General features: G+C 46.1%; 1 protein-coding gene across 1 annotated transcript in view; it reads right to left on the bottom strand.

The window, feature by feature from the left end:
- The window catches only part of LOC138581108 (uncharacterized), a 91762-nt gene extending 66712 nt beyond the window's left edge, over positions 1-25050 (bottom strand). The window contains exons 1-2 of the mRNA XM_069652191.1: positions 24939-25050; positions 24229-24561 (exon numbers count right to left, since the gene is read on the bottom strand). Of these exons, the coding sequence (XP_069508292.1) occupies positions 24229-24561; positions 24939-24972 (367 nt within the window). The 5' untranslated portion in view covers positions 24973-25050. The remainder of the gene's footprint in view (positions 1-24228; positions 24562-24938) is intronic.
- Between the last annotated feature and the right edge of the window lie 2590 nt (positions 25051-27640).

Genomic DNA, 27640 nt, shown 5'->3' with positions numbered 1-27640 from the left:
ACATTGCATGCCATGCCATGGTGTGTTGGGGAGGTGTTGGGTGACATGCCACTATTTTGATGTGGTATTTTGCAAGGGGGTAGTCCTTCATGCTGCATGAATTTGTGCCTTTTTGTGACACGGCATTGGGTGTCTTTGAGTAGCGAGGGATGCACACAATGTAGCACTTCCAGGTGAACAATCTCAGGCTGGTATGGTTGTGACAGTTGACTGTCCCTTTTGTCATCATCATTGATTGCGAGCTGGTATGTGCTAGGCCTGTGTGCACTCCGCAGGGGTGGGATTTTAGGTCAAGTAATTTGCCACAAGCTGGGTTCGGGCTGCCTCACCACGTGCCCTTTCACCTCCCATGCACAGCGGCCGTGCATGTTGTTGGGGATGCGGGGACACCACCATGTCCACTGGCACGCCCCATCGGGTTGCAATATTGTTGTGCAGGACACATGCTGCCACTATGATCCTGCACACTACTGGGGGCGCATATAGCAGCTGCCCACCAGAGCGGTCAAGGGAGCGAAAGCGTGACTTGAGCACTCTGAATGTGCGCTCCACTATGCCCCGGTTGCAATATGGGCTGTGTTGTATCTTACCTCGGGTGGTGTGGTGTGGTGGGGTTCCGAATTGGCGTCATCATGTAGGTGCTCAGAGGGTAGGCACTGTCCCCTGGGGAGGTGATAATGGTTGTCATTAGTGGGTTTTTCCCATTTCTCAGTTTGTGACATGCATGCATGTGCAGAGGCATTTATACTCACCAATTAGCAATGTTTCGCCATGTCGGCCTGCTTCCAGGTCCCGGTTTCGGGGTGACATTCTGAATATGAAAATATCATGGCTGGACCCTGGATAGCTGGCATATACTGAGGTGATGATTCCCTTGGCATCACATACAACCTGCACGTTGATGGAATGCCAGTGCTTGCGGTTCCGATAGATATGCTCAGTGGCCCTGGGTGGACGTAGAGCCACATGGGTGCAATCAATGGCACCTAGGACTTTGGGGAAGTTTGCCACCCCATAATATTTCTGGACAACAGCCTGCCTTTCTGCAGGTGTTCGGGGCATGTATATGTGCCTGCAGACTGAGGGGCGTGCAGTCTTGATGGCCAACACCTGGTGTAGGCAGCGTGACTGCGTGGCCTGTGACACACCCCCCACTATGGCACTTGTCCACTGAAATGAACCAGCAGCCAAGAAGTGCAGTACATTGAGCACCTTTTCCAAGGGGCTCAGTGCTTGCGAGCACAGGGTGGGTGATGTGAGGTCATCCTCCCATTCCCTCACCAGGTCTAGGATTATGTGTGGTGGAAACCTGTACCTACCATACACCTGGTCATCAGGCATCCCAAAAAGGCTGGTCTTGGGTAAAAAAATGCAGGGCCTGGCTATCCTCCTCCTCGTCCTGTCCCACGACCACTGCTGTGAGGAACAGTATATTCATTGTAGCATCTGAGCTTGTTTGTTGTTTGCGCACATTTTTATGCTGCGCGGGGCCGCTTACGCCTGCTTCCTGCTGGCGTACGTGTTTCCGGATTAGCGCGTCTTTTTTGGTGCACGCCTTTCCCCTGTTCGATTCCATGAATATGTGTTGCATTTACCTCCCGTGCTTTCCCCGTAACGCCCACATTTTCACGCGTTGTTCCCCATTCCACGTGTTACGCCCTGTGTTCCGCCCACTTTTCTTGTGTGCGCTACACTATGTGCGCTTTCCCTGTGCGTGTAGCGCATGCCGTTTAGTGATGTGTGCACAAGCGTGCGCCACCCACGGATTTGGTGCACGTCCCAGCTTTTTCTAGCACAGCGCATTCCATGAATCGATCAACGGCTGCGTGCGCGGCTTTGGCACGCGTGTGCTGCGATGTTCATGCTTGCGCTCCCCTTTTCGGCACATATTTATTCCATGAATTACCCCGTAAATATCTATTTTGACATGTTTTCACAGAAAGTGTGGGAAATGTTTACACCCCTCGGATTAAAAAGTTCACCTGCCTCGACTGTTTACAGCTACGTGTGGCAGACCATAACCATGTAATGCTTTGTGACCACAGGATTGGTCGGGATATATTTAGAAATCTCTTTTTGTGTTGCAAGATGAGGAAGGCATGGCGGCTGTCTGCCTCCACTACAGTGCAACTCATGAGATGTTTTTCGGCGGCCTTTAATCAATTGCAAATACCAACATCCATTTTGTACTTTGCGGCTTAGGACTTTGCGTTCAGGAAAGATTCTACTTTGAGTAGTACTGTCTTTGTAACGAGATGTACATTTCGTGGTTATTTTTACAAATTTGTTTTTTTCTGGCTTTAAATAACGATTACGTGCACATACAAATAAAGAGAATTCAAAAAAACATGGCAATCAATACTTCAAGCACTACTTTCATTTCTTTAATAATACTTATATTTATCGGTTTTGAAGCTAGATTTTTTAGGAAAGCAACTATATAGTTTGGTACATCTATTTAGAATTTGGACAAATAATTTCTTTTTTTTTTAAACGTATTTTATTGGCATTTGTGTTGGATGCATACAAATACAAGAACATTAACTTAAACAATAAACATAAACAACAACAGTCTTCATGCGAAACAGTTCCTCTTACTTAGGTGGGCCTGGCTGCAAATAGGGGTTCCGATATCACGGGAAGTGGGAGGGATATCGGTCAAGAAGATCACCATATCCAGGCGAGTGCGAGGGATCAGTTATGGCAAAGTGGTGGGGTTTATCAGGGGGGTTTATGGTTTGCACTGAAGTGTATATCTCTCTTCCAGGAGTCTAGAGTGCCACTCGCAATGTATCCGCTAGAGATGATTCCATCTTGCCAGGCTCTGGTTTCGGCTGCCGTCCATCTCTCTAGTTCTTTCATCCAGGGTTCATGTCTAGGGCCCCCTGGTGTCTTCCATGCCATGGCTATAGTTCTCTTTGCAAGGATACATGCAATGTCCATCAACTTAACAACATGTTTGTATTTGCTTGGTCTGGGGTAGACTCCTAATAAGCATTCCCCGGGTGTCCATTCATATCTGCTTATCCCGGCATCTGTGCAGGTCTGTTTAACTTTGGACCACAGCGCCATTGTCCTGGTGCAAGTCCAGAACATGTGGATCAGATCAGCTTTGTCGTTCCCACACCATGGGCAAGCCGGGGAGGCTTGTTTGTTGAAGGAAGCCACCCTGTGTGGGGTCATATACGTCCCATATAGGACGTTTAGTTGTATCTGACCGAATCAGGAGTTTCTCGACACCTTCTTGGGGTACGGTAACGTTCTTTCCCATTCCTTGTCTGTAAGCGTAGTTTCGAGGTCCATTTCCCATTTCGCCTTCAGTGTCGCACTTTTGGGGTTGGGTTTGTCGATGAGCCTCTTATAGAGTCAAGAGACAGGTTTCCAGCCCTCCGTGAGGTCGTGCATCACCTGTAACAGTGGGTCTGGGGTGGGTTCCTCCGGCCAGCTGCACCAGATCCTCTTGGCGGTTTGTTTGAGCCGGTGATACCAGAGAAACTGGCCACTTGATAGCCCTTCATTAGCCTGCAGTGACTCAAAATCCCTGAATTCGCCCTCCTCAAACATATCCCCCCATGTGTAAATTCCGGAGTGCTCCCACCTCCTAGCTGTGGAGAGAACCGATTCTGTTCTGCACACGTCAACCAGAATGGGGTTGTCTGGAGAGTAAGGGTGTTTCACCTGCCTGATGTAGCAGGTTCTGGTCCAAATCTGCCTACCAAGTACGACGATCAGGGGGGCATCTGGGGGTTGTCGTAGAGGGTTCCAAAGAGTTTCCTTGGGGAATATTCTGGAGGGAGATTGTTGCAATAGTCCCAGCTCGGCTGATGGATCATCTGAGAGCCACTTCGTCACGTGGCTAAGCTGTCCCACAAGATAATATAACTTGAGGTCTGGGAGTTGTATTCCCCCTTCCTTGTACGGGAGGGATAGGGAAGCCATAGTCAATTTATGCCTGGTAGGTCCCCATAGGAAGTCCTTGATAAGTGCCTCCAATTTCTTAAAGAAGGGCGGTCTGACGTAGTGGCATATGTTGACTAAGAAATACAGAAATCAGGGGAGGATTATCATCGTAACGATTGTTGCTCTGCCTACCATTGCAAGTGGGAGTCTAGACCAAAATTTCATGGATCTGCGAAGGCTGGTTATTGCTACTTCCGTGTTGTGCTCATGTGCGAGCATCAAGGTGTGGCTCACATTAATTCCTAGGTACCGAAACGTGTCAAGTTGCCACTTTATCTCAATGTCCGGGAGATCAGTTTCTTCTAGGCCTCTCAGGTTAGCCAAGGGAAAGGCAGAGGATTTCAGACTACTGAATTTGATCCCAGAGTATTTCGCAAAGTTGTCTAGTACATCCAATGTGATTGGTGCATTGACCTGGGGATCTTTCAAGTATAAAAGGAAATTGTCTGCGTATAGGGATATTATGTTATGTTCGTTGCCCACTTTGATGCCAGCGTCAAATAACTGTTTCCTAAAATATATGGTGATCGGCTCCATGCCCAATATGTATAGCATGGGCGACAGTGGGCACCCTTGTCTGGTGCCCCTTTGTATTTTGCAGGATTCAAACACTGTTCTGCCGGTTTTAACTCTTGCCACAGGAGAATTATAGAGTACTGTGATCCATCTGACAAAGCCCTCACCAAACCCGAACCCTCTCAGCACCTCGACGAGCCACTCCCAGAAGATAGAATCAAAGGCCTTGATGGCATTGAGTGATAGTACTGCTAGGTCTTCTTCATTCTTATAAGTTTCGGCCATAATGTGTTGAAGACTTCTCAGGTTGGCTGTGGTATTACGTCCTGGAACAAAACCATTCTGGTCTTCGTGGATTAGGGACCCTACCACCCTAGCGAGTCTGCTGGCCAGTATAGTGGTGAGAATCTTGCTGTCATAATTTAACATGGCCAGAGGGCGATAAGAGTCACAGTCAGTGGGTGGTTTGTTTGGTTTGAGCATGGGAATAATTATTGTCTCTTTCATAGTGTTAGTTAAGACCCGTTTTCGTAGGCCTCTAGGTAGACCTCCTGGAGGATTGGGGTGAGGGTGGATTCGTATGTTTTGTAAAGTTCAGGCGGGAGGCCGTCACTTCCGGGAGCCTTACAGGTGGCCAGCGATCCGATTGCTCCTGTCACGTCTTCTGCTGTTATTTCCATCTCCAGTGCCTCTCTCTGTTCGCTGGATATTTTGGGGAGGCCTTTCTCATCCAGTGTATCTCTAATTTCATCTCTGTCTATTTGTGTGTCATGGGAGTACAATCTGGAGTAGAATTTGGCAAACGCTTCATTCATTTCTAGTTGTGTCTTGTGACGTATCCCGTTTTCGTCCAGTATCTCTGTTGGGAGGTGCCTGGGGTGTTCACGCTTACACAGCCAGGCCAGCAGACTGCCGGGTTTGTCGGACTCCTTGTGAGACCTGGTAGTGTATGTTGCAAAGTCAAACTTCTATAATCTGTCCCAGGAAGATTGGCATTTCTCGCGGGCTTCCTTCAACTTCATTTCAACCTCTGGAGTAATGGCTGAGGTGGATTGTAGACGGGAGATCTCTTCCTCTTGTGCTTTGAGTTCAGTCCTCAATTGCCTGCGAGTGCCCCCAGCTTTTGATAATATTTCTCCTCTAGCCACCACCTTCATGGCTTCCCACAATGTGCTCCAGGTAGAAACTGAGCCTTTATTAATGTCAATGTATTCTTCTAGTTTTTCAGCAAGGTCCTCTCTGAACTCAGGGTCGGCGAGGGCCGCAGTAGGCATCCTCCACATGGAGATTGGTGGTCTAGGCCCCGTTAGTTGCCATTGCATGATCAGTGGGGAGTGGTCTGAGATTAATCTTCGTAAATATGCCGTGGTTTCTGCCAATGGTATTTGTTCTCTGTCGATGAACAGATAATCGCTTCTCGTGTGGATCTTGTGCGGGGCTGAATAGTAAGAATAGATCTTTTCAGCAGGATGCTGTTCCCCCCAAATATCCACCAAGTCGATTTGTTGCAGCGTTCTATCAGAGTGCATGTTGCGGGGTTACTTGGATGGGGGGGGTGGTGCTGACCTGTCCATAGAGCCATCAATGACACAGTTGCAGTCCCCCCCCATATAAAGGTCCTATTTCGGTGGTGTGCCATCCGTGAGCATATTGCTCTAAGGTGTGATGGTATTCCATGTTGCGGGAAGTACGAATTGACTAAGCAAATTGGAGTCTGCTCGATAGTTCCCCACATTATTACATACCTTCCTTCTTTATCGGACTCAAATCCTTGCAATTGGAAGGGCACATTCTGGTTCACCCATATGAACACCCCCCTTGATTATTTAGAGTAGGGGGATCCTCTCCCGGTCCCAGCCCATCGATCTGTTAATTTGGACATGGTGTCTTCCGTAAGATGCGTCTCTTGCAACATCGCAATCGAAACCTTTTTCCTGCGGAGATAGGACTGTATTTGGTTTCGTCTCAGGTATGAGCTCATCCCTCTCACGTTCCACGTCATCACTTTGAGTTGTGACGCCATTGGTTCAATATTTAGAGCCCGGCTGGCAGCTCCTCCTCTGGAGCCTGTAGTAATGCCAATCCGAGGTTATGAGACTGTTGACGTGAGTAATCGGGTTCTTCGCCCCCCGACTTGTAGCATGCACCCATCTTGTGCTTCTTCAGCGGTAGTGGTATGAAGACTGTATAACTAACAAAACTGTTAACAAAACTCGAACTGGTGCGCCCAGCGACTACATCTTCATTGTGGTGCTCGGGCGCTCTCGAGCCGTCTAGACCTATCCGGGTATTGGGCACGGGCTGGGTCGGGCAGGTGGCTGACCCGACCCGGATTGTCTGCGGGGGATAGGGCTGGTGTCTGGTGGAGAGGCCGAACGAGGGCTGTTTCTATGTAGCTAACTGTTAGTTGGATTACCTTCTGAGGTCCGGTTGCTTGTGCTTTCTGTGGCCATTTATGGCAACGTATGTCATATGCCGACGGTCTGAGAGCCTCAATCTTCCATCTGGGGAGCATCTTTACCATCTGCAAGGTTGTTATCTTCCAGCCACATGTTGGCGGCCGTTGGGTTTTCTAGGAATATGGCACGCCCTTTGAAGATGACTTTCAAGCGCGATGGGTAGAGCAGCCTGTATTTCAGGTTTTGTTGTCGAAGTCTTGCTTTTACTGGGACGAAAGAGTTCCTCTCCCTTTGCACTTTCTGAGTGTAATCAGGGTAAATGGTTATTTTAGAGTCGCAACGTTCAATGGGGCCTTCTTCCCTGGAGTGCCGAAAGATAATTTCCCTATCCTGAAAGTTGAGAATTTTAGCAATTATTGGTCGTGGAAATGAGCCAGGTAAGGGCCGCTTCTGGAGGGACTGTGGGCCCTTTCGACCGCAAAACCTTGCGACAGTTTCCCGGCCCCAATCTCCTGTTGTAGCAAGGATTCTACGTAGGCTGTAGTGTTTGGGCCTTCGTTTCCTTCTGGTACTCCTAGGATCCTAATGTCGCCCCGTCTAGCCCGACCTCCGGCCTCCTCGGACCTCTCCTCCAGGATAGCCACTTTCTTCTCTAGGTCTGCAACCTTGGACTTCAAGGCTGCTTTGGCCCCAGCCGTTTCTGCTATTGAAGTCTCTGTGTTTGTCACCCTCTCAGTTAATTTGCGGGCGTCCTGACGCATGAGTTGAATGTCCATTTTAAATTTGTCGATCTTAGAGTTTATGTGTGTCCTCAATGAAGCAATAGCCTCCAGTATTTGGGAGTGGTTATCTGAGGTTTCCCCCTCTTTCGTGTGGGTAATCTCTGGGGTACAGAGTGAGCCTGTGTAGGGGTTTTTGACTTGGCGGATACAAATGAGTCCATGGTGGCTGCTTTTGCTTTGTTCCTGGTGGCCATCTTGGGGTCTGGGACATTTTAGATGAGTTACCGATGGGGGTATCAGCTGTCTCCCCGTGTGTAGAGTAATGAGTGATGTCCCCAAGGTGTCAAAAGTCAATGAATCCGAATCTGCTGGGGGGTAGAGGTGCCGCCGCTATCTCTGTGATGTCGCCGTCGCTGCCCTTACATCTGAGCGTCTGACTCGCAAGGGCAGGAAGATCTGGGGGCACCATAGTCACGCTCTTGCTGCTGGTTCTCGCTGTCCTGCGCCCCGGGGCGACACTGGGGAGGAACCTCTGGTGGTCGTGTGTGCCCTCAGCGGGCCGTTCTGAGCGACGGCTGAGCCCGCGTAGTGTACCACGGGAGCGGTGTCCAGGTGCCACTGTGGCGGGCCTCGCCCAGCAGTGAGAAGCAGGGTGAGGGCTGTCCCTTCCGATGTCCTGCATGCGATCGTGCTCCGTCGTGTTGTCTCTGCTCAATGTGGCCTCCTTAATCCCCAGATGCCGTTTGATGGCTGCTTCCTTCTCAGAGTTTCTGCTAAGTGGCGCGGGGGGGGCCATCTTGGATTGCTATGGAAGCGGGGGAGGGAGTATGATTCGAGGACAATTTCGCCGACCAGGGGGTCCAATTTCCAGGCTGGTCAAGCAGATTGTGTCGGGGTCAGCTTCTCCCACCTCTGCATCAGCTTTTCGTGGTCATAGGCACTTCTTATGCCGGCAAAAAGGATCGAGAAATGGCGTCTCGGCTGGAGCTTGGCTATTCAGCCTCTGTACGCAATTGGCTCCAGGCCACGCCCCCAGAATTTGGGCGAATAATAAATATGCTATGGTGAAGAGCGGTGTGTGCTGGGCTTGAACAGTTGGTTACGGGCCACTGACCAATGGTAATGGCCCAAGCAAAGCGTGAGCCATTTCTGATGGCTGCAGGCAGATACCAGTTTGTGACCCTGGCCAATTGCCTTTATTGCCCTTCGCATCCGGGGTGCTAGTGTAATTGGTGGAAAAGAGGGCATAAAGGCATATCTCAAAATACCTGATGACTACATAAGGGGCACAGGCAGTGCTGTGAGGATTTTGGGTATGGCAAAAGATGGCTGCCAATGGCAAAGTCGGGGCAGGTGGACGGGAAAGGCACACTGAGTTGTGGGGAGGTTTAGGAAAAGGGAACAAAATAACACTGCTGTGAGAGCAGACGTGCCAGTGTAGGCAGAGGTCAAAGGCCATCGCAATGAAGAAGAAGAAGGGGCCGGGCTGGAGTGCTGCATAGGGAAGGCAGCGGCTAGGAAGGAGTGGAGTAAATAAGGGTGCAGGACAGAGACCCCGATGCAAAATGGGGGGGTATACCTAAAAAGATGTATTAGCAGCAGGGGGAGAGACTGTAATTCCACCGAAAAGCACATTAACAGGTGTTATGAAACTCTTTTTCACATTGATTAAATACTCTTGAATATTGTTGTCTGATCTTGTTGCCTCTGCATGGCAGGAATGAGGTCACAGGGAATAATGAAGGGAGGTGAAATGATGGCTGAAAAGGAATGTAGAATCATACCAAAATGTTGCCACGATTGTGGCAACATTATTAATACTGCGCCTGAGTGCTGTACAAAAATCCCGACCCCATTACACCTACTAAGGTGAGCAGGATTTACAGGGGTGTCTCCGCTCCCCTAAGTTGGTATAATGGTGGTCAGGGGTTGCGGGGATGGCCCGCACTTACCATTACTGGTTCGATCAAGAGGGTTATTTATTTACTAAATGTGAATGTGCACATTCTCAGGTGATCCTACTGATATATTTGACTATTTATTTATCAAATGTGAATGCGCACGTTCTCAGGACCTACTTCAATATTATTTCAGCTAATGTGTAATTAATGCTACGGAAAGTGAAGGAATGAGAACTGTTAAGTATGGGTTCTTTTATGTACTAGCAGAGAGCGCCTCCGCCAGGAGCACACTAGTGTTATATGGTTCATGTGTATCAAGGATTGGGTGACAGATTTCAATTACATAAATGAAAGCGGTTCACACTTGTTATAAGAAGCAATGCTTTGTCTATTTAACCAGGGGCACTGGGATAATTGTCAGTCATCTGGGCTGACCGAATCTAGGCCCTCATGAGGGTCCATCCATCATCCCCCTGGTTTTTCATTATTTGCACATGTGTGCAGTAAGGTGTTGTACTTCTATGCTCAAATCTCCTACAGGTTGCGGTTCACTCATCCTAAAGATTAAAGGGGAGAAACACCTTACATAAAGATTGGAACAATTTAATCCCTTGCTTGAGTTGTCATGTTCCTAATACATTGGTGTAATGTGAAGTAAAAAAGAATCCTAAATCTTCAATGGCAATACATATTGCATTCTACAGAATGTCATCACCAAATTGCACAGATGCCTTTTCAAATTCTGGAGGAGATCGAAACTAAAGCATCACATTCAAGCACTCGGTGTATTTTAGATCACAGTGAGGCGTTCTGAATTGACAGATTAGATTCTGTCACCCCAGGAGGCAACCTGTCTTGTTTTCTGTGAATCTACAGTGATTCTGTATTACACTACTGTTTGCCAAATTTGCAAGTAAACATTGTATAATTGCAGTCAATTGTGACAAACTTTATTTAACTCCTAACTAATCTACATGTAAATCTGTATTTATAATTTAGCTGTAAACTGTACACCGTGTATTTTCAGGTATACAATAGTCCTTATTTGCAAGCATCAAAAATAAGTGTTGGGAGTTTCAGAATGTTCCCTTTGAGTCGATGTACAAAAGGCGTTGCCCTGTATGAAGCATTTACAATGAGTGGGCTGTCGACACATTTAGGCAGATGTACAAAGATACCAACATTTTCAGAAAGACTAGAGCAGCCTTTTTCTTACAACTACAATATATATTGGTATACATCTTTAAAAATGACTTGTAACTTTTTAAAAAGAGCCAGTTTATTGAGGCAGTACAATTAAAAACATTGGTCCTCATCATGAAAGTGCGGTACTCCTTGAGTAATTCCCCTGGGATACCACACAACGCAAATAGCATTTCCGCATCTTGGTCCGGCCCTATTAGCACCAAATCCTGAGTTGCGGTACCGCTATAATTCCCCATTCATTTTGAGTCCAAAGAACTCTATGGGGCATTTTCGGCACATTTACCACGGCCACCGAAAATGACCAAAAAGTCAGCTCATTCACCTCCAGTTCAAAGCTGGAGGTGAATGTTCCAAGATCCGACCCAAACTCGGGATTGGGCAGAACAGTAATAACATTATCGCCGCATTTTTACTGCTGCGCCCAACCTCTGATGAGACCCATTGCTTTTTAATTACTTCTTTAGATTAGCTATTGCTCAATCTAGCAGCGACTTTTGATGCGGTTGACCAAACTATCCTCCTGTCTCGACTGGCTTGAGCAGGCCTCTCGGGGACCGTCCTGGACTGGTTTACCTCCTTTTTATATGATCAGGGTCAGTCACTTTCCCTTCCTCCTTTCCTTTCCACATCTCACCCCCTTTTTTGTGGTGTCCATTAAGGCTCTACCCTGTCCCAATGCTTTTCAACATCTATGTTCAGCCGCTGGTTGCCCTCATCCGCTCTCGCGGCTTCAGATGCTACGCGTATGCTGACAACACCCAGATTCTGGTTCGATTAGATCTTGACCAGAGTGAGGTTTCATCACGCGTGTGTGAGTGTCTGTCAGCTGTGAAGGACTGGACAGCTCGCAACTGGCTTTCTTCCTCCTTGTCAATGTCAGCACAGGTGAGCGTGGTCTGCAAAATGGGCTTCTATTCCCTGAAGGTACTCTGTAAAATATTACAATTTTTTCTGGCTACTTTATGACCCCAGGTAGTGCCTCCCTGATCACCAGCCGCATTGATTACTTGGTCCAGCCGAAAAGTTCTTGTCCAGAGGCTGCATCCCTTGCAGACCATGGCGGTAAGGGTTGCCACAGACTCTCCTTCTGGAGCCCATATCGGCTTTGTCCTCCAATCCCGCCACTGGTTACCTGTAGCTGAGAGGATTAAATTCATGGCCCTCGCCCTAGTGCACCGGGCCTATTACCTTCAGGTGGCAGAGTATTTGCAGGACAAATTCTCGCACTATGCCCTGGGCCGGACTCTTGCATCTAAGTCAGACAATTTAGTGGTCATCTCTAAATTCCAGCTGATGCGGGTGCGTGGCTTGGCGTTCTCCATTGCTGCTGGTACTCTCTGGAATGAACTCCCGGCTTCCTTGCAGAGTTTGGAGAATCATCTCCAATTCCGTCACTGTCTTAAAACTCTCCTTTATTAGCCTGGCCTTGTTCGACTTCCTGAGTATCCTAGCGCCAAGATGCGCTCGGGTGTACATGCGCTCTATAAGAGTGGTTAACATAACAGAATGCACAACGTTTAGTACCTCAAAATGTCATTCCTTCTTAGTAAGGGTCGATCTCAGAATTATAAAAATTATCTGTTTTTTCTGTGAGCACCAAGGTAATTTTTAATTTTGCATGCTGGCCACTGATTTCACAAACACTGGTAGTTTTATACTCTGAAACCTGTTCCTTAAAAATTCTGTCTGAGCACCGCAGAGCCTACCGTCATTCCCCACTACTTCCCTTCTAGGACAATGTGCTCTCAGTGTCACGTGACATTCCTGCAGGACACACACAATGGCCAAGTAGGTCACAAAATAAAAGGCCAGTAACCACCTTTGGAGATTCCTCTGCCTCTACTGCAATAATTTTACTTTTAACTATTAGAAACACAATACCTCTTCACCCCCTCAAGATATTTTTTTTTTTCAGTGGTGGCACTTCTGTCTGCTATGGCGGCTGGGCTGGCTCTAGCAAACATGCACCTGACAACGGCCCAAAAAGAGAGACAGAGTGAGTCAGAGATAGAGATTGACTAGTGCATGTTTCAATTTTTCATGCTGACCTTTAACCACATTTAATATAAGACAAGTGGGTCCTCAATATACCAGGCAAGGGGTGTGACAAATCAACTTACAGGGTACCAGTGGTCCAGGGATGAATATCGGCTACTAAACCATCAATTAACCCCACACATCTAGTACACCAGATGGGATCCGAACAGATTGGAATACAAGTGAATTATAAGACCTGCTTGTCCAATTTTGGTAACGTGGATGAAATGGCAGGCTTATCTCTGATAGTCGTACATCGTTGGTTAGTTGCAACACAGTGAAAATACAATTATTACCCAATGATAAAAAGGGACTGTCAAGTCAAGGTTGTATAAAAATATCTACTTTATTATTACTACAACAGACAGTTCTAGCTCACAAAAATTACAAACTACACTGTAAAGGAACACAGAGGACAGACAGTTTCACAAAGAAAAGGGATGCACTCTGGATACTGACAGGAGGGTAGTTGGTAAAGCAATCAGTCTTACTGTTCAAGGTTATTTGGTTTCAACACCAATGGGGCAGAGGGTTGTAACTGTCTCTAGGGGCCTTCAGAGAAGGACCAGAAGGACAGAACCACAATGTACCTGATGCTGAAGAGGTTCTTGGTGCTTGACAGTGTCAAGGCGGTTCCAGGGTGCTTTGCAGCCCATGAGACAGAGTTAGTTGCGGGAGACAGCTGCGGGTACCAGGCGGCAGGGAGTTTGGCAAGCGAGGCTGGATGGACGTCTGCAGGCTGTCCGGTGTGGTGGCTCAGGGCCAAGAATCGTTGTCTCTGCGAGGGTTGGCGGATCTGGAATGCTGGTTGAGGTGTCTCAGATGGCCCTGGTGACTGCAGCGTGACAACAGAAGCAGTGCAGCCGGATGCAGTGGAGGACTCAACTGTCTCGAAATTGTCCTTAAAAAGATGGATGCTGGATGATGCTTGTGTGGCACTACCCTAGCTTCTTCCCAGGGCTTGTGTCCTTTCAAGGCAGATGGCCCAAAACTCAGGAGGGTGTTAGCAGGTAACAGCCTTGTCCTTTGTCCAGAGACTCTCCGGTACTTCCCACCTAGGAAGCTTGCTGTCAGAACCTAGCAGGGCATGCTGTGTGCTGACTGGGTACCGGTTCTGGAGCTGCTGGATAGGTACTCTGAGTCTGGTATCTCCCACTGTTCCCTGTGAGATGTTTAGGGGAGAGCTCTTGCTTCCCTCTGGGAACTCCTGGCCTTCCTTCACTGCCAGAAGATGTAAGGTAGACTGTACCTTCAGCTCGGGTCCAAATTAGTCCTTCTTCTTACTCCTTGCGAAGTCTTCAGATGATCAGATTATTGAAGGCATCAGCCCTCTTTTAAAGGCAAAGGGGTTCCAGGGATTGGTGTAGTCCAAGCCTAACTTAAGTGAGCCAATCCTGGGTCTCCACCAACAATCTTCAGTGATGCTTCATGTCAGAATCAGAGCGCTTGGCAACAGATATGGGAAGGATGACAAAATATATTTCGAATATAAGCCCACCCACCTTCCTGTCGGCTGTACATCAATGTGTCTCCCTAATTAACGGAGCCCTGTGCTGCGCTTGATCACAACATGGGCCTCCTTTTAAGTAGGGGGTTGCAGGCAGACTTTTATGTCCTACAATTCACAAACTTACCTGGTCTAAAAGGAGTGGTTCCAGACAGGACATGCACTGCCCTTTCATAACAAGGAGGAGTGTTAGTATCAAGTTGATACATTGTATTACAAAGAGGTGTTGGTGTCTGGTCTCCCTTGTCACTTCCTGCACCCATGCATTCCCTGAGGCCTGCTAATTAACATTCTTCAGTATTCGGCACCACCAGCAAGGTTTGACAACAGAGATGCAAATCCATGGGGCCTTGAAATTCTAATCAGGCTGCCCACGGCCAAAGGCTTTTGATGTACCCGCAGCTTTCAGGCGTCAGCCACATGACAGGGCAGGGTGGTGCTGGTAAACTGTGTCCTCCCAGAGTATATGACTATTTTTCTGCTTGCTGTGAGCGTGGAAAATATGTGCGGGAATGGCCCCACATATTTTCGGAGGTTGATCTCCCATCATCCATTCTTTTAAACAAACAAAAAAAGCCCAGTCAAGGGCACTCTTCCAGTGTGAATGGTCGGATCCCTCACAAGGGGACATTAATTGTCAAAACTAGATACGACTGTAAGAGACACAGATACTTTAAAACATGCTGGGCAATGACCTGAGGGACAATATCGAAAGCATACTTTATTACTCCCTCTCCCTGGTGTAAAGGGCAGAAACCCCCTAAAATACTAAAACAGTAAACCAGATCACCCACCGCTAAATGCCTGCTGAGGTAGACCTCCCACTGTCTTTCTACATCACCCCATCCTAAATGGAGTTATTGTGTGCAAGTTCTGAAATCACAGGCCATCAAACACCACAGAGTGGCCAAATGGAAACTTGCAGAAGTGGTTTAAAACAATTCAATAGATTAATAAAACATCTGCGTGGAGTCATTGGGCCTCATTACAACTCAGGCATTAAGGGTTAACGCCACCGTTAACCCTTAACGCCTGATTCTGATTTTAACGCCTGCTTTTAGCAGGCGTTAAAATCCATGGCGCTAACCTGCCATGGTGCTAATTACGCTGCCGTAATTTACGGCGGCGTAATTAGCGCCTTCCCCACTCCCATTATGCCCTATGGGGCAAAAATGGGAATGGGGAAGGGAAAATGGGAAATGGGGATTTACCGCCCCACTCACCTTGGAATGGGGCGGTAAATCCGCCATCCACCATGGTGTAAACCGAGTTTACACCATGGTGGTAAAGTTGGTGCACTTAGCACCAAGGTTGTTATATGTTAACTATTGAAACCAAATGGCAGGAAATTGTAACAAAATAAAAATTAGTAGACAACATTAAGAATTTAGTAGCTTCCTTCTGTCTACAAGCCTTTTGCCAATCTTCCAAGCCTCACTGTTGACTTTTACTGAAATATAATAATATTGCATTATTATTATTTTTATTATTGTTATTAATATTGTTTGGGTCACCTCCTTGAGTTTTAACTGGGACAGGCATGATGGCATGATATCAGCAGGGACAGATTGGGAAGGGGGGCAATGTGGCAATTGACCCCCCCCCCACCCCCAGGCAGGCTGGGCTGTTCTTCCTGGACCAGAGCTGCATAAAGAAAAAAGAAATGAAAAAGGCAAAATCCTTCAGAATCCAGCATGCCTCGAAGGAACCGAGTTCTACAAAGTCTGCTCGACTTCAGTGTAGATGGGATGAGACACAAGCCATGATGTCAGCAATATTGTAGATGTTCCTGGGTGACCCCCACATATGGGTTGCCACAGAGAGTGATTGAGAGGGAGAAGTCAGGATCATGTTCATACCACCCAGCAGCCATGTACACATTTAAATGACAGGTTCTGTGACCATGGATGGTAATGTTGGCATCACTGCGCCCCATACATCATTGATCTGTTACAATCGACAACAGCTTCTCACGGCACCTGTGAACCAAGGAAGTAAGGGTTCATATCTAATTAGAGTTTGTCCTCAGTTTCATTCTGTAAGAAGGCTTGCGCTATGTTCTGGTGAATGTCGTGATCACTAATAAGTTAATTACAAAGACTTTAATAGCACAGTGAATGGCACCCATGGATGTTACTATTTGGTGGTTATAGAAATGGCTTTTGAGTTGCTTGTGGTACACACTTTTGGACACAGTTGAAAAACACTGACAGAAAGATTTAACATTCAGGTGGTATTAATAGGCTACAAACTAAGGGGAGGGGTAATTCAGAGTTGGGTGGATTTTTTTTAATGAAACACCACTGGAGAAAGTTACCACCTCCATTAAACGTATTTCTGAAAATCCACCCTATTGAATGTTTATTTCAGAAATACCACCTGTGCCAGTTGTAACGTAAAAAAGATATGTATTTAACATTTTTGTTCAGCTATTTTCACCATCAATGTGAGGGCAGAAATGTATTATCAACAATTGTGGCTCATACCACGTCTGTGCATTAATATGCTCAAAAGGATACATTCTGATCATTTTATATATTACATGGGCAAGGGGGGAGGGGTGGGCAATCAGAGCTGCCCACATTTCACCCCCTTAACATGGAGCTTTGCAATAGCTGTTTCCTCACCCTAGTGAAGGGAGCAACCGCGCGTCCTGCTGTACAGTAAAAAAACAAATAAAAAAACTGTGCCCAATTTTGATTTTTACATTTACCTCTTAGGTGAAGGTAAAAATAGATGGAATTACTACAGAAGGTCCACCTAAAATGTTGCCATTGGGAGCACAATATTCCGAGTTCCCTCAGAATTTTTCGTTCTGTGTTGCCCAAGTGCAGTCCCCACAGCCGCATGCATCAAAAATGTGGTGCAAGGGAAGGACGCTGGAGGGTGATGGGTAAGGAAAATAGGTTAGATATGAAAACGTAGGTTAGCGGGTTGACATTTTCTGTGACCTGCATGCCACTGCCCCCGATTGTGGGACTGGCCTAACCCCTCTCTTTTTTCTGACAAAGTGATTCGTACTTGCTTTATGAACATAGGTTTCAATGAAGACTGCTCTTATTTTTTTTTACCAATTTATTAAGAATTTATAAAAAACAGGAACAATTCGAAAATAACAGCTTGCACAGATACACATATACCGACCTTATCCAATTAATATATATCATAGCGATTCACTGTATGCAATAAACATAGATAATAATACAAATATGCAGAGTACGTTAATTACACATAAGTAAAGATGACATGAGGAATTACTTATCTTTGAAGGAAACTTCTCGATTGGGTACAAGTTCAGGCCACGTCCAGGCTCAGGAAGGCCTCCCAAATTCTATGAACAGTTGGCCTCTTCTGTAGCATTGAAAAAACCACCCTTTCAATATTGCAAGTACTATACATCTCTTCCAGCCAGTCGTTCAATGTCAAAAAGCTTGTTGATTTCCAGTTACGCAGGATCAGTTTTTTTGCCACGGAGGCCCCTTTTAAAACCCAGGTTATTTGATGGTGATTCAAATCCTCCAGCATGACGGCTTGCCCCAGGATCAATGTCTCAAAATCATAGTTCAGATTTTCTGTTCGCACTCTGCTCATTACGCCGGTAATTTTCCTCCAAAAGTCTCTCAACTTATCGCACTCCCAGAACATGTGTTCCATTGTTCCACGAACATGACCACAGCCCCAACAGTTGTCCGATGTGGCCAAATCTCGTTCGAACATTCGGGCCGGCGTCCAAAACACCATGTTCAGGATCTTGACCTGACGGGTCCTCTCCCCTGTGTTAAGTGATATTGTTTTGATGTTTCCACAAAGTTCTATTCACCTTTCTTGCATCATCCTCTCCTTCAGGCATGTAGACCAGGCATTCAGGATCTTTTTGTTTCCTTCTGTGAACCCACTCAGCAGATTGTACATCCTAGATGCCATATGATCATTGTTGCCTATTTTCTTGACAGTGATCAGCAACTCCGATTTGGCTAATGTTGGTAAGTTCACTGCTCTTTTCAGTTTCCTGTACTCCCCATACGTGCAGTATATCAAGTCATATTCAAAATTCAGTTCTCTAAATGTTTTCCATCTTGCCCCTACAAAAAGGTCTTCAATTTTTGTTGAGGCCGGCAGAGAACCAAGTGGGCCGGAATAAAACGTTCTTATCTATCTTAATTTCTGGATTCATCCAAATAGAGGAAGTGTAGGTTTTACCAGGGGTCAGTTTTGCTGCAACTTTGTAAACCCTCCAAGTGGAACGTGGAAAATGTGATAAGGCAGACTGGGCATCCCATTCAGTAGTGGTGCTAGAAAGGATTGCCCAAGTATCCAGTGGGCCTGCACCCTTTGCCTCTGCGGTTGCCCAATCATCATCATCATCATCAGCAATGAATGGCGTGACATGTCGTAGCCAGAACGCCTGGTGAAATCGTTCGAAGTTTGGGATGTTCAAACCTCCTCTGTCTGACTGTAGTTGCAATTTCCACAGTTTTAGTCTTGGGTTTTTTTTTATTCTGGAGAATGTTATCCACCCTCCTCCATGCAGATTTCTTAACAGGGAGGGGAACCATGCTTAGAACATAGTTTGATTTTGGTGTCAACATTATCTTTATAGTGTTTACTTTACCACCAAGACAGATTGAGTTCTTCCCATCAGTCTATTTCCGATATGTCTATTTCTGATATCATTTTCTGTATCGCCAGATCCATATTTAAACTCATCATTTCCCCCACATTCTTAGTGATCCATTTGCCCATCTTTGAAGGGCACCATCTGAAGCCCAAGTTCTTAATCAACATACTATTTGTCGATTGTGTACAGGGTCGAGCCTCTGATGTGGACCAGTTAACCTTATAATTTGATAACAGTTGATTCCCACGTTCTTATCATTAGATCTTATTGCTTCCGCCAAAGGTTCCATCAAGATCACAAAGATTAAAGGGGACAAAGGACAACCTTGCCTCATCCCTCGTTGCAATTCAAATGTCTCTGATATTTTCCGATTCAGATTAATCTCTGCAGTAGGTTCTTTGTAGAGCACTCTGACCCAACTCAGGAATTCAAAGCCAGAATTCATCTTTGCCATTGTACTCAACAAGAAGCCCCACCTCACTCGATCGAAAGCCTTTTCGCAATTGAGGGATAAGGACACTGAGTCTAATTTCAAATTCTGGCATTCTTCCAGGGAAAGCAGCAACTTCCTCATGTTTGAAGCTGAAACTCTAATAAAACCAGCCTGATTGGGATGAATTAACCTTGGAAGGATCTTCTCCAACCTGTTGGCCAAGACTTTAGATAATATTTTGCATTCAGAATTTATTAAGCTGATAGGTCTATAGCTTCCCGGATCAAGTTCTGGGCGACCAAGTTTATGCAAAAGAGATATTGTTGCATGTCTTAGAGTAGGTGGCAGTACTCCCTTTGATTTACTGTTAACAAACAAGGATCTTATTAGAATGAGACAATTTTCCGGCATTGCTTGGTAGAACTCTGTTAAAAGTCCATCTGGACCTGGACATTTCCCCAAACCCAAGCTCCAACCGCTTTCCTCACCTCTTCAATAGATATTTCTGAATCTAAAACAACAGTCTCTGCCTCTGTCATTTGTTTGATCTGCAGGGATTCAAAGAATTGGTCCATACGCTCTGAGTCCATTTGAGAGGAATCACTATACAAATTCATGTAGAAGCATTTAAAAGTCTCATTTATTTCGATAGGATCTCTGGTCATACCTTGATCACCTTTAATAGCACTTATAGTTCTATTTGCTTCTCTTACTCTTAACCTGTGAGCCAATAACCTCCAACATTTCTCTCCCCCTTCACAGTATCTGCATTTTGACCTGAAGAGTGCGAGCTCCATCTTATCATTATGAATTTTGTTTAGATCATATTTCATTTTGATCAACTTTGCAGATTTCCTTATATCAAAACTGCACATTAGATCTTTTTCCAGATTTTTAATTGCGATATTTAGTTTTTCCACTTCTGCATCTCTTTTTTTCTTTCTAATACCAGATACTTTCATGGCCACAACACGCATCACATTTTTAAAAGCTTCCCAAACAGTGTCAATTTCCACTTCGCCATTTAAGTTAGTTCTAATATAATCCTCTGCCTCATCCACTAACATATTCTTCAGATCATCCCCTCTCAAAATCATGGTGTTTAACCTCCAAACTCTTGTCTTGCTTGAGGAATAACTGAGTGAAAGCTCTAGTGTAATGGGTGCGGGGTAGGAAATAACGATACCCTAGATTTCAATGCACACAATATTTTGTGTCACTGATCCTGATGTCAATATGTTGTCAATACTGGAATAAATATTATGAACACCCGAATGAAAAGTATATTCCCTCCCTGTAGGGTGTTGTAGTCTCCAAACATCTGATAAGCCAAGATCTTGCATTAATAAATGCAAAGCCTCTCTTTCCTTCTTCCTACTGTCCCTGACCATTTGACTGCTCCTATCCAAAACAGGGTCAGCCACCAGGTTAAAGTCCCCTCCCACCATCAAGTTCTTCCCACCCGTATCCAACAGGCAACGGTCCAATCCACTAAAGAAATTACCACTGTTTGCATTGGGAGCATAGATATTACATATGGTGAACTCCAATTCCTGGACATGGCATGTGACGGTTTATAGACATTGCATCGAAAGCGATGCATCGAAATGCCAATGCATCGAAAAAGATGCATCGAAAATAAAAGCATCAACATTCTATCTTTTTCATTAAAAGTAAAAATCCATCTAAACCTTTTGCATCGAATGGATATGTACTTTTAAATGTAAAAGATAGCATTTTGATGCTTTTATTTCGTACATTAAAACGTTACAAGGAGCTGTCCAGTGCTGAAATTTCAGGACTGGCCAGCTCCTTGTAACGTTTTATTTTATTTTTGCTGATGTAGCGCCAAAAAGGATTTTAAGATTCAAAAAATTATAGTGACTTTTTCCACGGGTTTGTCTTTGGTATATACATAACTTTTGTCTGACAGCTACATTTGGAAGATGATCTGGAAATATAAATGACTTTTAATGTGGAAATAAAAGACAGCAGGAGGACATATACAGTTAAGGGTGACATTTAAACTTTTAAGCTGTTGCATGTCTGCAGTCAGTGGGAAGGGATGTCCTTGATTGTTGGCATGTTTTTAATGATCTTTAATTGAACCCAATACTGATTTTGTATCACGCAGAATTTAGACCTTAATTTGGACACTAGGATTTTGCAGGTATCCCACTAGTAATTCCGGTGGTATACCGGCAAACTCTACCTACTGTCTCCGCCGCCCGATATCACGTTATTACCGTTTTATTACGGGTGGCAGAGAGACAGTAAATTACCATTACCATGTAATGGGATTCACTGAATCAGGCTATAAACGATCCAGGCATCTGCCGGTGGGGGACAGATCTACCGGCAGGTCATGCCTGCCGGGAGATCCATGGCCTTCACTGGCATACTTGTGCTCCGCCCGGTCTGTAAAAAATGCTGGTACCGTAATTACCGGCATTTTTTCCAGACCGGTGAAGTTATGAGGCCCAAATTATAGGAAATTAAAAATATTCTGTGCCAAAATTGGCATTTTGTCTGTGATTCGGGTTAATTAAGATAATAATCTGCATGTTTTCAAGTCATATTTGACAGTGCACCTGTGCCCCTCTGTGTCCTCCATAAAAACTCGTTCTTGTGGACTACTTTTCTCCATGTAGACAGTTTTACAAAGCAGTGATTGTTGCCTGGTGGTTGCTAGTGAATAATATGGGGTAAGAACATGATCAGGGACGTCATTTCACCAAAATGCCAGGGGTAGCGGAAGTGATATCAAACGACCCTTGACCTCTGATGACATCACAGGAAGTGATGTCATTTCACACCACCCTGAAGTGACATCATGGGAAGCGATGGAACACGACCTTTCACCCCTTCACAAAACAGGATGTGGCATTGCATAGTATTGTTCCTAGGTACACTATGAAGAATATGGTTGCGATATCACTGTAATGTGATATACATTTCATACAAGAATGGATCACCATATGTATTGTTAATATCAGTGTGTATAAGCCCATATTACAAAATGACTGTGAATGCAAGCAGACGTCCAAGGCCAAATGATAATGATGTGTTAAATTATTGTATAGGAGTTACACTTAAGCGCTTTATATAGAACAAATATACATACAATATCACCCAACCTGAGTTGGTACTCATTTATCAACCTCAGAAGGATGAAAGGCTGAGTTGGCCTTGCTGGGATTCAAACCTGCAACCTGCAGATCACACACTCACACACATCGCAGCAGCGAGCGCTCAACCCACTGAGCTATCGTACCAGTTATAGCTATATTACTGGCTATAGTAAAATGAGCAATTACATGTCTGAATGTTCTCAAAGTGAGAAAGCAAATTATACTCTGTAGTGGATAATATTAAACTGGAAACTGAGATTGAACAGCAGGTCAGTTCATCTGCAGGTCTGGTGCAAAGTTGGCCACATGTCAAGCCTGCGTGGATCTACGTTTCAGGCTTCAGAGGTTGGTCAAATTCAAACCATTGGGAGGATTCATAACTGTGTATTAATGAATTTAGAGTAGAGCAGCGAAACCCGCACACTCACATGGCATCCTGTACTCTGGGCACTTGTTACCTCTTACATGCAAACAAACATCCTGAACAGCATGCTATGGAGATAGGAATGATAGACACATTGAAACAAAGCATTCATTGTGGCAAAATGAAATCAATGGCCACTTTTTGTGCTATGGTGAAACATTTCTACACTGTACACAAGCTTTTAGGTATAAGGATTTTGTCAAGTGACCGAGGACACCGAGATGGAATGTCTTGTGATGCTCATAGCAGAGACAGCCTCAGAAAAAAACATGCTATAACTACAACTTGTGAAAAGCAAAATACATAGGGCCTCATTACAACCCAGGCGTTAAGGGGTTAACGGTGCCATAAAAGGTGTCGGCGCCGTTAAACCCTTAACACCTGATTACGAGGTCCCTTTGCGGGTTGCACTTTAACGCCTGCTTTTAGCAGGCGTTAAAAAACCAACCCGCAAAGGGACCTAGGAGCTAATTACGGCACCGTAATTTACGGTGCCGTAATTAGTGCCTTCCCCATTCCCATTGAGCCCTATGGGGCAAAAATGGGAATGGGGAAGGGCCATGGCGGCATTGGGGAATTACCGCCCCGTCAACCTCAGAATGGGGTGGTAATTCCCCATTCCGCCATGGCAGAGTCGGTAAGTTACCGGCACGGACCATGGTGCTATTAGCACCATGGTGTAACGCCTGGGTCATAATGAGGCCCATAGCCCGAAACTGATGCTTATTCCGCTCTAAATGCTTTTTGGAAGTTTTGTGTCTGCATTGTGAATTTGAGGTGTTTAGGCACAGACTAAATCAGTGACTCACCCCCTGAAGTGTGCCTGAAATAAACCTTTAATGAGTCTATCAATTATTGTATAGAATTCCAGAAAGACAAATTATTTGTTATTTCTATTCTTTCTTATTTAGTGTCACTGCTCAAAGTGTCCCACTTGTGGAACCCCTTGTTTTTTTTAAAGAGGCCTGAACAAGAAAGACAGCCACTCCAGACACAATGAGCCACATGGTGCGGGCCACAGCCCAGCAGCTTCCATTTACGGGTAGCAAGGGAGACCACATGGGTAGCAAGGCAAACCTCAAAGGTCTCAGGTGCGACCCCTGGCGACCCCCAAATGACGCCCCTGAACGTGATGGGGAAAATGCCACCTCTTTAATGGCATCTTTGAAATGTTGTGGCATATCTGAAAATGGCGTTTCTCTATTTTTTTTAGTCAAATCTCACTCTGCTTATAAACACAATGCCACAGACACACACGTTTTTCCTGCTTTGCATAGAAACATTTTATGGTAGGTATCCGTTCTGGGTCAGTATGATTTATGACAAAGAAATAGTATAGTTTCGTATTTGAAATTTCTTGACAACGTTTCTTACCTCCTACAAGGATGGTGGCGGCACTGGAGAAATGCAGGGCCCCTGTTTTGGGGTAAGCGCAGTAATATAAACCGGCCTCCTTCCGCTGGACCTTGTAGACTTCAAGTGTCGTGCTGCGCGGTTCATGGCGGCAGTTATATTTGAGATGAGCTGCGCGACTGTCACAGTACTTAATAAATGTGGCCGGCGCCTCGACTCGCCTCCAGAACCAGTGCACAATGTGTCCTCCACCCGGGCTTCCCTCGGGGAACAAACAGGAGATCGCGGCTGTGTCATTAATGCTGAAGGAGAGGAGCTGCTCCTTCTGATGCAGGTGCATCTGCACCCCCAGCACTGCAACGAGAAATAATGCAGTATTAATGCTGCGTCACAACATGACCCCAGAGCCGCACCTGCTCTGCAATCAGCAACATCGCCCATTCTAAACCTGTTGCTACTCTAGTAGTGCGCGCCTGCGCGTGAAGTGTAGTGCGTGGGTCAGTTGCATTTCAGCTCTTTGCATTACTTCATATATATGCAATGAAATAAAATAACATATCATTTGTTAGCATGTCTCTAGAATGTGCAAAAGAAAGAATTCTGCAGGCTATTGAAAAATACAAACTGAAAACTAAATTTCACTGGACTAGAAGCGAGTTTAAGCATACAATATTCTCCCAGAATGTGGTTCTGCATTTGCTCATTTGTTCTGGCGTTGGTGTGATTTTTACCTTTGGAAAATAAGATAAAATATCCGATGAGCATCTCTGCTTTGAATCTGGTCAGGAGTTCTCCTCTCGAAACCCTTCTGCAGCTGCAGCAAGTGTTGCAGGCTTTGGCAAAGCCCGCCCACCCAGGGCATGGAGGGGTGTGTGGCATCAGGCAGTGGTCACGTGCCCTGCCTCTGACATGCTTTCCACCAGAAGCAGTCGTTTCTCTGTTCCCAGTTTGCATGAATAATGGGTGCTGGAAAGTAAAGTTACCCTGGGAGTGTGGAGGCAGTGACCAAAAGCACAGAGGAGAAAGTGCCGCTGCAGTGCTGTCAAGTAGCAGCACAATAGACATTCCTCTGTTCCAACCGGCGTAAATATTGCATTTAACCTTGGAAGCGTATACGAAAATAACACACACACACACACACACACACACACACACACATATAATTTCCCATACTTATAGAAGAGGCGTGGATGTGGAGAAAAGGCTGTTATTTTTCGAATTTTGCACGTTGTAATTTGCGCATTACCAGGTCAGGACAAAATGATGTTGGTTTTGTAGAGCAAATGTGTCTCCATGGTTTTACTGGCACTTCCGCCCAATCGATCCTTGTCATCACCAGCTCAGACCCTGGCCTTTCACCTGGAAGCAGTGGTGGAAATGGAAAAAATGTGGTGGGGGATACCACAAGTGCGGGTGGGGGAGGAGTTGGGGGAAGAGGGGGCGTGGTCTAGAGGGGGCGGGGTTGGTAGTGGCCATCCGATCAGATAAATACTTAAAAAAAAAAGTGCCCACAAAGGCAACATTGCCTTTTACCACCGGCCAGGGCTTTAAGTGGGACGGGGCCGGGGCTCTGAAATTTCAATCTGAGGCGGGGCCCTGTGGCGCCCACTAATCTCCCCTGCCAGCCCCGGCCACTACAAGAAAAGGATTTTTTTCCGAAGAATGAAGCTCTCGCTCGTGTCCGAAAGCTTCAGGCTCCAGAAAAAAATGCCTTTCAGCCATAATGGTGGCGCCACACCTGCGAGGCATACCTTTAAGCAGGAGATGCCGGTGGGCCGGTGCCACCATTGTGGAGAGAAACGTGAGGCCGCTGGAAGCTGAGGCCGTTTTCCTGAAGGAAAACGGCCTCAGCTTCCAGCAGCCTCACCCCTTCAGCCTTAATGGCGACGCTGCCCCTCTCCAGCTGCCGAGGGGAAGCGCCACCATTAAGGCTGAATAGGCGAGGCGCTGTCCCCTGCCAGGCAACCCAATAGAAAATAAATGCAGAGATCAACACCCTCTCCCCTGGGGAGAGGGTGTTGATCACTACAAAAGGCTGCCTGGCAGGGGTGCCAGTAGCCAGCCCATTGAACCGGGGCTCATCAGGGGGGCTTTGTCTAATGAGCCAGCAGGATGCCTGCAGTTAGGCCAGGCCCCCTTGATGAGCCCTGGCTCATTTTGTTGTGCCAAAAAAAAAACGCCCGCGAGGGCAGCATTGCCTTTTACGCGGCTCTGGCGTGTAAAGCACAATGCTTGCTACATGTACAACTGATTCCTTTCAGTTGTACATGTAGTGAGCATTGTGCATTACACATCAGTGCCAAAGCCGCGGTAAACGTCACTTCTGTCTTGTTTTCTGTCCTGCTGGTCATCCCGGTGACTTCGACGTGCATGGTCGTGCGTGTGGTGCGCAGCGCGAAATGGGCTATGTTGTCCTTGCTCCTGCTCTGGTGTTGGCCATCCAACTTTTCCCACCCCTCGCAAGTTGCTTCAAAAGATGAGGCAGACCTCTTTATAGTGGTTTTCTCAGACGCAGGCAGAGCACATCTGGCCCATACCGGGCATTGCCCTTAGTGTGGGCATTCATGTCCACACCTGTAGCAGAATGGGTCACCATTGTTTTTCAAATTTCCATCCAGTTTCTTCAGACATTCGTGTTTTCCGTGTGTGATCTTGATATCGTTGAGGCCTTCTACTTGTGCCGCCAGCGCAGCGTCGGAGCGGGCCAGGCGTAGTATTTCCTCTAAGTTCCTTGGTTTCTGTAGTAATCGTTTTCTGAAGTCTGCGCTTTCACACCCTACTATGATCTGCGAGTGTAGCGCTTCCTCATTTGAGTATTTGTTGAAATCACAGTGTTTCCTTCTTAGTCTTAGCCTCATTACAAATATGTCCATAGTCTCGCCTTTATTTTGCTTTGTGGTGTGGAAGAAATATCTTTCGTAGTCCACATTGGTGTGTGGCGTGAAGTACTCAGTAAGGGTTGTCTTTAAGCTAGTGTAGGTGTCTATATCGCCTTCGGGTATCTTATCCAGTATGTCCTTCACATTCGATCCTACTGCGTGGTTAAGCAGGCTGTGTTTTTGTTAATCTTCTAGGGGACCTACCGCTTTGAGGCATACCTCGAAGTCTCTCATCCATCTCTTCCACCGTGATCCCAGTATGCTGGTGTCGCTGAGGTCGACGTTTGAGGGTAATTGCGAAAATATGCTGTCCGAAATTCTCTGAGGCATTGCTCGTGCAGGGGTCAGTGGCACCGTTAGGGACTCCTCTCCTGACATGCCTCTTTGGGATTGTGGTGTGGGTACAGTTCCTTGGCCGCGGTTTCCTGCAGGGTCTTGGGGATGGTCTGGTTTGTCTGAGTATGTTCCTTTCTCTTCTTTTGATGTGGCTGGAGTGCTGTGATCTATGCACCTAGGCTGTGTCGAGTGGATTGAGCCTGGGGATCCCTGTGACT

This window comes from Ambystoma mexicanum, chromosome 1p (assembly GCF_040938575.1).
Source record: "Ambystoma mexicanum isolate Mex_15411 chromosome 1p, UKY_AmexF1_1, whole genome shotgun sequence".
Lineage (NCBI taxonomy): Eukaryota > Metazoa > Chordata > Amphibia > Caudata > Ambystomatidae > Ambystoma > Ambystoma mexicanum.
The sequence above is the reverse complement of the archived record's forward strand: the minus strand, read 5'-3'. Positions and strand labels throughout refer to the sequence as shown.